Here is a 12,431-nt window from a genome sequence, read left to right as displayed (position 1 = left end):
AAAAGATTACAGTAGATTTAGAAGACTGGATTACATAGAGGACCCTAGAAAATACAGATAACAGGAATATTATTGGTTTACACTGAGGTATTTGTTGGGGTATACTAATTATGTCATAAATCGAACCTCTATCCTTCTAGAAAATTAACTGGAAGGAAAAAAGAAAGAGAAACACCATAGTATTGAAGGAACAGCCAAAGGCATATTCTTTCTTTGTTAGATGATGTTTTAATGATGTTTTCAAAGACTTCTATGTTAAATAATATTCTAAGGAAAATCATTAAAACATACTTGCTTGTGCATAGTTAATCACGACACAGCACTGATTTTCATGCTGAAGACTTATAAAGGATGATTTTAGATTTATTTGCTGTGGATAAATTTAACTCCTGGCGTCAATACATATTTTTAGAGACAGATGGAGATTTTATTCATGACACACTGCACGGAATGTTAATACCTGAGGAAGAGACGGGGGTAAATATGTGTATCAGGACAAGACTGGGAATATCAAAAAACGTGCATGACAAGGGTGATGAAATTGTAACTAGTGCATGACGTCAGGAAGGGAAATGTTGTGAAGAAACGAAGGTGTAAAATAATGGTAAGAAGTGTATAAGAAAATCGTGATAAGTAAATTAATATAAAAATCTTAAGAAGTGCGTGACATGGGTTAAGAGAAAATCCTAAGTATGAACACTATCAGGTTTCTGGGCTCACTCTCAGATGAATGAAATAATGTGACTTTAGACGAAATAAAATAAAAAAAACAGACGCAACCAAGAGAGTTAATATTTTCATCTGCACTGACTCATCTACACCCACGGACAGTACACCCACCTTAGCCTTGTTGCTCATCTACACCCACGCACAGTACACCTATCTTAGCATCTACACCCACGTACAGTACACCCACCTTAGCATCCACACCCACGTATATTACACCCACCTTAGCATCTACACCCACGTGCAGTACACCCACCTTAGCCCTGTTCATCTACACCCTCGTACAGTACACCCACCTTAGCATCTACGCCCACGTACAGTATGCCGACCTTAGCATCTACACCCACGTACAGTACACCCACCTTGGTCTTCTACACCCAAGTACACTACACCCACCTTGACCTTCTTAGTGAGCAGGTAGATGCCGGAACTCTTGCACACCTGGTCGGCCTCCTCTGCACACTTCCCGGGATGGGGGTCGTGGTTGGCAGGGACTGTGGGGTTGGCAAAGCATTAGAACTCTGGACTTAATAAAAATACAGTTAGCTTGGATTATTAACATATATTCGTTACACACACGCACACACGCGCGCACGCACGCACAAGCGCGCGCACGCACGCACGCACACGCGCACACACACGCACGCACACACACACACACACACACACACACACACACACGCACACGCACACGCACACACACACACACACACACACACACACACACACACCAGGCCGTTCTCTGCCCATATACTTGTACCCGTGAAAAAAAAAAAAAAAAAAAACATAGAACAGGTAGCCCGTTCCTTGTAGCATCTCTAAGGAGGCCTCAAACACCTCTTCTTTACCAGTTTATTTTCCACATAGCTCATTAATATTCCTTTGGTATATTATTCAGTCTGCATCAACATTAAAAGATATAATTGTAGGTAGTGAAGGATTAAGTTAAATTTAGGTTAGGTTAGGTCAGGCTGGGTTAGATTATGAAGGGGTGCAGAGGGTAGACTTGTGGATCATCTGTCGTAGTAAAGGAGCTGAACTAGAATGGAATGGAGGTAATTAGGTGATATCTGAAGTGAAGGGATTATATTAGAGAAGTGTAGAGATGTTTTTGTCTCTGGTAGTGAAAGGATTAGATTAGGGAAGTGTGGAGGGAGATACTTGTGCTTATGGTAGTGAAGGGGTTAAGTGTGGTGGGAGATTGCGTGTGGTGGTGAAGGGGTTAGATTATGGAAGTGTGGAGGGGGATACTTGTATTTATAGTAGTGGAGGGGTTAAGTGTGGAGGGGGATACTTGTGCGTGTGGTGGTGAAGGGGTTTGATTAGGGGAGTGTGGAGTGGGATATTTTAGCCTCATGTAGTGACGTGGTTATGGTAGATTAAGAAGGGGGTGGGGAAGATATCAATAATATATTTAGGGGGAACCTCGTAACGTGAAGAGGGTGAATTATTACGGGATGAAGGTGATAGTAAGGGGATATCTCTCAAAATTAAGGGCATTACAAGAAGACAGTATTGAGAGGAAGACTCGTGCTTAAGGCAGAGGTTATGAAGGTGTGATACTAACTTGGCCTGGAGTCGTCCCCACAGCAGTACACGTGACCATCGTAGACGCAGTAGTAGTAGCAGTGGCTCGAGGACTGCTGGGTCGTGGCTGTGGCTGTGGCTGTGGGAGAGTTAGGAGAGTTAGGAGGGTGGAGTGGTAGTTCGAGATGTAGAGGTGGAGTTAGGGAGTTAGCAGAGGTTAGTGGGGTTGGAGTGGGAACTGGAGGTGGAGGGGTAGAGTTAGAGGAGGGTTAGGGGAATGGAGTGGTGGTTAGGGGAATGGAGTGGTAGTTAGAGGAGGTGCAAGGGTAGATTTAGGAGAGGGTTAAAAAGAGTTATCAGAGGGTTAGGGGGTTGGGGTGTCAGTTAGAAATCTGGAGTTAAGAGAGAGTTAATTACGGGAGGGTTGGGGGTTGAAATCATAGTAAGAGGTGGTGTAGGGGTTGAGTTAGAGAGTTAAGGAGGTTGGAGTGCTTGTTAGAGATGTTGGGGTTGAGTTAGCAGAGAGTTAGGGGGGGCTGGAAGTAGAGAAAGTGCAAAGGTCAGTCTGGACAAGGTTAGGAAGGCTGGGGAGTGTTAGCAGAGAGTTAGGGGGTTGAGGTGGCAGTTGGAGGTGTAGAGTTAGGAAATAGTTAGATGGCTTGAGGTAGAGTTAGCAGAGAGAGTTAGGGAGGTTGGAGTGGCAGCTGGAGGTTTAGGGGTAGAATTAGGAGAGGGTTAGAGGGGTTGGAATGACAATCAGCCCTTTTTAATATGATGGCGACTTGTCCAATTTATTCATACACCCTCCAGACGATTTCATTCAGCCTAGCAAGTCCCCTAATAGAGAAGAGATCGATGAAGGCTGAGTGAAGCACCACCCCTAAAAGCGTCTCCAAAGGCAAATGGAATCTTTAAAAAATTACCATATTTAAGGGTTTAGGGATATGTAGGGGATACGTAAGAAGGAGCTTTTTTTTTTTTTAACTAATTCTATTTATGTTTATATATTTTTTAATTTTACCCAGAGTTGTGTATGGATAATGTAAGGAGGAAATGTTTTATCTGTTTTCACTGTTAATTTACTTATTTATCCTATTTATTCATTCATGCTTATATACTCTTAGTTTACCCCAAAATAGACCGATATTAAATTTTTACCTTTTAATATCTAATAGTTACATACACTAGGTTATTTAACACGTCTATTCATTTGTTTATCAAGACTATCAAGATTACTTCTCACGAACAGATTGGTAATGGAATCTCTTGTAACGAAAATAGTTGATGTTCTTACTTGACTTTGATGTCGGGGTGTTGTTATCCTCTGCAAATATAAAAAGATATATTAGAAGGTTATATTGAAATTGGTGTTAAGTTTGGTTGTCTTGATAGTAGTTTTTGGAGCTGTAACATTCACTGATAGGAGTTAGAAATGTAGTGGAGATGTGATGGTGATGGTTAAGTTGCTGGGAGAAAAGAGCTGGAGTTGAGGTGGGATTGTCGTGGAGTTATATGACGTAGAGTTGGGGTTATGGTGATGTAGGGTTGGGCTGATGTAGAGGTGGTTTAGAGCTAGGAATGTGGTGGAATTTCGATGATACAGAACTGGGATTGTCGTGGCTAGAACTTAGTGTAGAGCTAGGAGTGTTGGTGATGTAGAACTGGGAGTTTCGTGTTGTAGAGGAACATCTTTCAAGCAAATTTTCTTCAGTATCTTCACTCTCATCTTAATGTCAGGACCATCTTGCCTAGCTCCGGGCTCCTACGCTTCTCATGGGGCGAAGTAGGATTGTATGATGGATGGATGGATGGATCTTCCAACCAAAGTTTATGCAATATTGTCCAGCCAAATTTTCTGCAATATCTTCCAATCTGCAATACTGACCACCCAAAGTTTCTGTAGCCTTTTCCTACCAACTTCTCTGTAATTTCTTTCCCACCAAGCGTCTACGAGACAGAGAGAGAGAGAGAGATAATGGCTGCCAAAAGGTTACATTAAAGTCGATTGGTTGCATTAACGCCAAGAGTGTGAACATGATTTAGTGAAAGAAAGATAATTATGTCCTAAGAAAATCATGTATCTTTTTCGGTTGTTTTGATGGATGGAGATGTGTTTTAAGCTGAGGGATGGATGGATCGGAGAGTGTGTGTGTGTGTGTGTGTGTGTGTGTGTGTGTGTGTGTGTGTGTGTGTGTGTGTGTGTGTGTGTGTGTGTGTGTGTGTGTGTGTGTGTGTGTGTGTGTGTGTGTGTGTGTGTGTGTGTGTGTGTGTGTGTGTGTGTGTGTGTGTGTGTGTGTGTGTGTGTGTGTGTGTGTGTGTGTGTGTGTGTGTGTGTGTGTGTGTGTGTGTGTGTGTGTGTGTGTGTGTGTGTGTGTGTGTGTGTGTGTGTGTGTGTGTGTGTGTGTGTGTGTGTGTGTGTGTGTGTGTGTGTGTGTGTGTGTGTGTGTGTGTGTGTGTGTGTGTGTGTGTGTGTGTGTGTGTGTGTGTGTGTGTGTGTGTGTGTGTGTGTGTGTGTGTGTGTGTGTGTGTGTGTGTGTGTGTGTGTGTGTGTGTGTGTGTGTGTGTGTGTGTGTGTGTGTGTGTGTGTGTGTGTGTGTGTGTGTGTGTGTGTGTGTGTGTGTGTGTGTGTGTGTGTGTGAGAGAGAGAGAGAGAGAGAGAGAGAGAGAGAGAGAGAGAGAGAAGAGAGGGCACTGCATATGGGTAGATATGGGTATTTGGGCAACTATAAGCAGAGAGAGAGAGAGAGAGAGAGAGAGAGAGAGAGAGAGATTTCTAGGTAGGCTAATAGTAGAAGAGTATGTGGATATATGGATAGAATGGGAGATTAATTAAAATAGTTATGGATAGATAGATAGATAGAAAAATAGACAGACAAAATAACATAGATTGGGAGACAGATGTGTAGATGTTTTATAGAGAGAGATATTATGCACGTGTGGCAATTGTGGTGGTGATGATGGTTGTTGTGGTAGAGGTTATGATAGTGGTTATAGAGATGGTGGTGCTCGTGGTGTAGGAGGAGAAAGTGTAACTGTTGTGTAGTTATGATGGTGGTAGTTGCGACAGCGGTAGTAGTAGTCGGCTAAGTGGTGGTAGTTATGGTAGAGAAGATGGTAGTTGTGGTAATGATGGTGGTAGTTGTCGTAGTGGTGGTAGTAGTTGTAGTGGTAGGTGTGGTAATTGTGGTAATGATGGTGGTAGTTGTGGCAGTGATGGTGATATTTGTGGTAATGATTGTGGTAGTTGTAATGGTAGTTGTGGTAGTGATGTTGGTAGTTATGGTATAGAGGAGTAGAAAGTTATTGTGTGCAGTGTAAAGCTGCAAGTCATGAGAGAAGGGGAATGTAGGGTGTGTTAGACAGTATGGGAGTTTCTCTCTCTCTCTCTCTCTCTCAGTAAAATAGCTCTTTCTTTTTCACTTCCAGTTTTCTACTACCTCTCCCCTCCTCACACTTCTCCCTCACCTTACCTTCCCCTTACCCCCCTTCCTCCTCTCCCTACCCCTCCATACACCCCTCCCTTTCCTCACAGCCTCCTCCCCCACACTCATAACCCCCCACATTAAAAATAACATATGTAACCTATTTCGAACAACCATTCCCTTCCCCTTACTTCACGAAGGCAGTCACTTCATCCCGCACCCCACTTTTTTCTCCTTTTCCCTCCCTTCTCCTTCTCCCCTCCTCCATCATTGCCACAAACACAGGAATTATCCCCCTGTTTCCCCATTTCTTCTTTCCCTCTCCCTCCCCTTTCCTCCTTAACCTCTTTACATTTCCCATTCTCTTACTCAAGATGGTGTTCATCCCTCCCTCTCATCCGCATTTTCTCCCTCCTCCCCCCATCTATCACCCCCCTCCCCCACTTTTTCTTCCCTTCCTCTATCCCTATTCTCAAACTATTGTCATTCTCGTATCCTCCCCCTCTTTTCCTTCCTCTCTACCCATCCCCTCCCCCCCAACCTCCCCACAACTCCACACCCACTCTCACTCACCTGCCCTATACACTTTTTTCTCCCTTTATTCGCCCACACCCCATTGCCATACAGTTTCCTCTCCTCTTTTCCCCAACCTTTCCTTCCTTCTCCCTCCCTACCCCTCTTGCACGCCCATTCCCCCCTTCTACTCCCCCCCTCCACTTTTTCCTCTTCCCTTTCTTCCACCTTTCCTCTCTTTCTTCCTCCCATCACCCCCACGTACCGTCATCCAGGTAGGTTAAATAAAGGTGATCACAGCACTCATAGGAGGTACCGTCAGTAGTCTTGCAGAAGTAGGTGCACGCCTCACATCCAGCCACCACCACCATCATCAGTACTAGCCCGCTCCACTGCATCTTGACCTGAAGGGGATAGATGATTAGGGGAGCAGGTGACTAGGTAGGTGGATAGACAAACAGGAGGTGGATAGATGAAGAAATAGTGTACGTGGATAGATAAATTAGAGGTGGATAGATAAACAAGAGGTGGATAGAGGAACAGGAAGTGGATAGATGAACAAATAGGTAAGTGGATAGATCAACAGGAAGTGGATAGATGAAATAGGTAGGTGGATAGATAAACAGAAGGTGGATAGATAAGTAGGTAGACAGGTAGGTAAATAGGTAGTTCCGTAGGCAGGTAAATACTGTAGGTAGGGGGGTAGGTTAAGCTTGTGAGAAAGAATTTGAACGTGATAAAGGTTAATAAGTATTTTGTTTACTATGAGAACGAATTTCTTGCCTTAATCGTGCTAATTCCAAACTATTTTATTCAGCTTAAGGAAGTCTTTTCAAACTAGTCCTTCTTAGCCCGTGAGTCTGGACCCCAAATTTGATCGCCTGTATCCTTTTCCTTTTATTTGACAACTATCCAAACCCTCTTACAGCTCGGTTAATAGCCAAGTGTAGTCAGATTTGAGGGCTCATTTGACTAGTGACCAAGGAGACTCATTCCTACCTTTTAACTAAGGCCCATCGACAGTAGGCCAAATGAAAATAGACACTATAATCACATCAAGGCCAATAAGAATCACATGTCACGATTATTATTATTATTTTTTTTTTTTGGCTTCATCAGAAGTAAGGCCGAAAATTTTACGTGTCCACTTTTTGTACATTGATTCAGGCTAGTTTTTATTTATTTATTTATTTATTTATTTTGTTACTGGTTAATTTCCATGCCTCTTAATGTAATCTTGTGTGTTCCTTGAGGGTGTAACTATAATTTAAAGCTGGATCTATAGTTATTAATGACAAGGATAGTATAAAAGCAAGCACGACTGCCAAGCCCCCAGATGCGATTTTATGAGGTATGTCTTAGTACTTGAGATGAGCTTGGAATCAGAGGCGTTGAGAGAGAGAGAGAGAGAGAGAGAGAGAGAGAGAGACAGACAGACAGACAGACAGACAGGCAGACAGACAGAGAAAGAGATTAGACGTAGGCCTCTGCGTGTACACAAACCCACACACACACACCCAACCCACCACAAACCCACCTCTCTCTCTCTCTCTCTCTCCACCACATGGACTCGGCGAAAACAATGGCATAAAAACAATGGGAAAAAAGTCGTGGGAATGTTAATAAAGACTGGTTGACATGGCGAAATATTGTGCTGATAGAGATATTGTGGAGAGAAAATTACTTCATTATTAAATACGCCTTCACTCACACGCACACGCACACCCACACCCACACCCACACACACACACACACACACTTTCTCTTGTACACACGATTGCTTAAGCTTACAATTCAAACGTGCAAACGCAGTCGTACTCTCTCTCTCTCTCTCTCTCTCTCTCTCTCTCTCTCTCTCTCTCTCTCTCTCTCTCTCTCTCTCTCTCTCTCACAAGTTAAACAGGGACCATCTAAATTCTAGGTCACCCTCCTAATAGCATCATTACCATTAATAACCTCATCTAGACCAAATCACCCCAGACAGGACCTCAAACAGCCAGTGGGTCCAGGGAGGGAAAGGTCAGACCAAATGACCAATTACGGGGCCTGGGGAACAGCTCGCTCTAAAATGAGTTAGCTCTAATGAGTGGCTAAGAATTTCATGCCGAGTTTGAAAGAGTGCGTTGATTTTCTTTCAGAGTCTTCTACCTCAGAATGAAGTCTGAATTTTCCACCGGGTTTTCTGTGAGGGGCTTTAACGAGTAAGTCAGAGTTTTCAGGTCCCCCCCCCCCCGGCTCTCTCTCTCTCTCTCTCTCTCTCAGTATCTCCAAAATTCACGAGAGCTACTAACCTTCTTTCAGGCTTCCGTATCTCTTCCTCTCCTTAATCCCTTCACCCCGATTACCCTTTATTCTAGCTACCTCCAGACGATTTCCCGAAGCTTGAGGTAAGATTTATTGTAGTGAAGGAAGAAATGAAGGCTTCATTGAACCCCCCTCCCTCTTCACCTACGCCTCTACTAAGTTGAATAAAAGCGTCTGGAAGTAGCAGAAATTGAGCGAAAAATGTAATAGCATCGTACCCTTTCTTATTTTTCTTCAAACATCTTTACTTTATACTTGTGGTGGTCGAGTGGTTAGAGATGGTGTCTGCTGTCCGAAAAGACGCGGGTTCGATCTCAGGCTATGCTAAGGAGTAGAATGATGAATTGAACTGCGCGACTTGACTGATCATTCACAACTCACCAACATGTCCTTAAAAAAAATAATAATAATAATAAAACAATAAACTTAGCTAATGCCACTGTACTAGCCGTGTGTGAGACAGCCATGACGTGTATTCGGTATAGACGGTGGGCATTAGCGTCGAAGTGGTAACAGAGGAAAGTGTGTGGCAGGTGGGAGAGCTGCTGGGCCTCAAAGAACGAACCGTCTCACCTATGCCCATAACTGGACTTTATGGATAGTTTGAGGGAGTGTTAATATTCCCTAATTTTCTTTCATATTTACGTTTGTTAATAGGGCAAGATGATGCTAGTCACGAAGAAGTGCCATGAAGAGGATGTAAAACCATAGTACTGTCTTGTTCTGCCACTGAGCTACGTGAATAAGTTGCAATAGTACAAAAATCTGGGCCAGTGAAGTTAAAGGGAGTATGATATGCAAAATGAATCGCAAAGAGGACGGTGTCACGAATCCTCCCGTGCCACTTAGAAAATGGACGTCAGGACTGCATAGGAATTCCCACAACGCTTTGATTTTCTCCCGAATATAATATGCAAAATAAATAGCAAAGGAAAGGGTGTCAAAAAAGGGCGTTAGAATTTCATAGGTCATCTCAGGGCGTTGATTTTTGTCCCGATTATAATATGCAAAATAAATCGCAATGGAAAGGATGTCACGAAACGGGCGTTAAAATTTCATAGGTCATCTCAGGGCGTGTTGATTTTCTCCCAAACCTTTTTAAAAATGTCTAAATTGCCCTCCAGAATAACAGACTGCCTCATCTATTATTCCCCTCTCAATAAGGCCTCAGGGTTATGGCTTTTGGTTACTGTCTGTTTTTTGGGGTATTAATATGAGATAGTTAATTTTCACTCTGTTTTGCCAGTTTCTCAAATCAGGCTGATATTTTGGAGGCTGCCAGGGTTGGTTGTGTTTTTATGTGATGTAGAGTTTTCTCTCTCTCTCTCTCTCTCTCTCTCTCACCCGACGGGACCTTGGGATCACCGTGTATTCTATATTTATATAATTCTCTCCGTCTGTCTCTTGCCCTACGCCGCATTCTGTAAGGGATAGAGTTAAGAGATCGTCCAGGCGTTTTTGGCCCTACTCATCGACAAACCTCGCCTCCCACGACACACCGCCCTCCCTCATACACCTCCCCCCTCCACTTGGTTCTCCGTCTGCCTCTTCAGTATCTCCCAGCCACCCCACTTTCACCCACCCTTACAGTCAATCAATCACTGTTTGGACCATATGTTCAAACCACAATATTACAGTTTTCACTTTTATTGATTTATTAACTTTTTTTTTTTTTTTTTACTTCAGTGAACAGAAAAAGAGCGAGAGCAAAGGGATTATTATTATTGTTGTTATTATTATTATTATTATTATTAGTAGTAGTAGTAGTAGTAGTAGTAGTAGTAATAATAATAATAATAAAGATTTAAAGAGTGCAACACCCTCAACCACAAGCTAGTTTAAGGATCGAATACTTATTTTTGCCCGTTGACTCTGACCTTTGACAGATTACACTCAAAGTCGAATTGCCTCATTTTCCCCTAACCCTTAACCCTTCCACCAGCTTTGGTTAAAATCAAGTAAAGTCTGTTTGAGTTGACCTTGCCCTGTGACCTTGACCTTTGACCTATTGATCTCGGAAACAGGAGGTATAATCCTTGACTGACCCTGAACCCTTCCACCAACCATCATTAGAATCGGATGAAAACTGTTTGCGTGATTCTTTATAAACAAACACCCTGATCGAACTTTGACCTTGTTAATTGACTGATTGCACCTAAAAATCAATCACTCCATTTTTACCATACCATCTACCTTTACCCCGAGATTAGTCTAAATTGGATCAAAAGTGTTCATTAGATTTTGCTAGGCTGACCTTTGACCTTTCCCTGTCATCTTAACCTTTGACCCAGCCTTCTCAGTATAGTACGTTTACTCATGGGCTAACTCTCCACCCGTCCACCAAGTTTGGTTAGAAGCTTAAAATTTTTCTCACACACACACACACACACACACACACACACACACACACACACACACGCACACGCACACGCACACGCACACACACACACACACACACACACACACACCAAAAACATCTGCTCTCTCTTCATGAGTCACGAGTGTAACAGCAGCAAAGGGAAAGTAAAACAATATCTACCCACAGCACAGTCACACAAATTTCTTTCGAGGCTCCTGCATGTTTTAGAGATACTTTCAAATACCATAAAACTATAATATTTTTGGTACATATGATAAAACCTCATTAAATGCTACAACAGCTCACATTACACAGGAGTGCCCAGCGCCTCCCCTTGCGGCATACCTGAGTGACGGAGAGAGCACGTGTCCTTTCACCACCTGAGTCACTGACCAACTGGCGACAAGGAGGGAGGCACGGGCTTTATATAGGCTCGGCGCCGGGGAGAGTGGAGGAGAAATCAGGCAAGTGTTATTTGTGTAATGCACCGTGATATTTCCCCCGTATATAATAGCGTATTCATAGCCGCCATTAGCTCCACAGTAATGGCGTCCTTATTATTCTATTTTTTGGTACCCTTAGACCATTTTCTGGGAGGTTTTTCGAATTGGAGAGGTTAAATTAATCTTTCTGTGACCCATTAATTACTAGATGCCTTCCTTGAGCAGAATAAAAATCTGGCGGAGACAATAATAAAAGAAACTGCGTCATCTTAGTGAACGGGTTTCCTTCTTACCTCCAGTGGCTCATGTTCGGATGCAGGAGGGTCACTAGGAGCAGCCCTGTCTGTCTGTCTCTCACTAAAGATTTTCGGACGGGGTACTTCACACAAACTTCAGCGACTTTAGCCAAGCCACACTTAACAGCACTACACATGATTACACTACGTTACACTACAGTTGAATACACCACACTATACACTACACACCACCACCACATCACACCCCACAGCACCCCACCCAACCCCATCCCATCCGACCCCACACCACCCCATTCCACCCCACCTCACCACCCCACCCCACCCCATCCCATCCGACCCCACACCACCCCACCCCACTCCAAGGGCATTAACCGCGAGGCACAAATACTCCCCCATCTAGTTCATTTGTATCTTTTTCTTTACACCTGCCATCACAGTACATTTTTATTTATCATGTAGTAAAGGAGGTACTGAGTTAAATGTCCACCTCCTGCTGTTTAAAAGGCCATTCTTAACCTACCATGCGTCTCCCTTCAAGTAAAATCTATATGGCTGTAGGAGAAATAAAGCTCGAAAGTAATGACAGGCATCGTAGTGCAGAGTAATAATCAATAAAGCCAGCATCGTAGTGGAGAGTAAAATAATAAATGAATGAGTACAATAAGTAAGACCAGCATCGTAATGCGGTGTAAAATAAATATAGGTATAATAAGATCAATAAAGCCTGGGAAAAGAAAATAAATATGCAATGAATAAAATGAATAAAAGTAAAATAAGAGCAATAAAGCCAGGGACGCAAAGAATAAAATAAAGACGCAGTGGTGGTAAAGTGTCCAGTTGTTTTCTCTCGAGTGTGTTGGGTAAGAGTGGCGACCTTGCT

General features: G+C 43.1%; 1 protein-coding gene across 1 annotated transcript in view; it reads right to left on the bottom strand.

The window, feature by feature from the left end:
* LOC145415324 (uncharacterized) overlaps positions 1-6,586 on the bottom strand; it is a 7,396-nt gene extending 810 nt beyond the window's left edge. Inside the window, exons 1-4 of the mRNA XM_080284602.1 lie at positions 6,454-6,586; positions 3,548-3,577; positions 2,294-2,386; positions 1,123-1,220 (exon numbers count right to left, since the gene is read on the bottom strand). Coding sequence (XP_080140728.1) covers positions 1,123-1,220; positions 2,294-2,386; positions 3,548-3,577; positions 6,454-6,586 — 354 coding nt within the window. The remainder of the gene's footprint in view (positions 1-1,122; positions 1,221-2,293; positions 2,387-3,547; positions 3,578-6,453) is intronic.
* Between the last annotated feature and the right edge of the window lie 5,845 nt (positions 6,587-12,431).

This window comes from Coenobita brevimanus, chromosome 102 (assembly GCF_032717465.1).
Source record: "Coenobita brevimanus isolate Jiangsu-jjx chromosome 102, ASM3271746v2, whole genome shotgun sequence".
Taxonomy (NCBI): Eukaryota; Metazoa; Arthropoda; class Malacostraca; order Decapoda; family Coenobitidae; genus Coenobita; species Coenobita brevimanus.
Note: the sequence above shows the minus strand (reverse complement) of the source record. Positions and strands in the feature narration are given on the sequence as shown.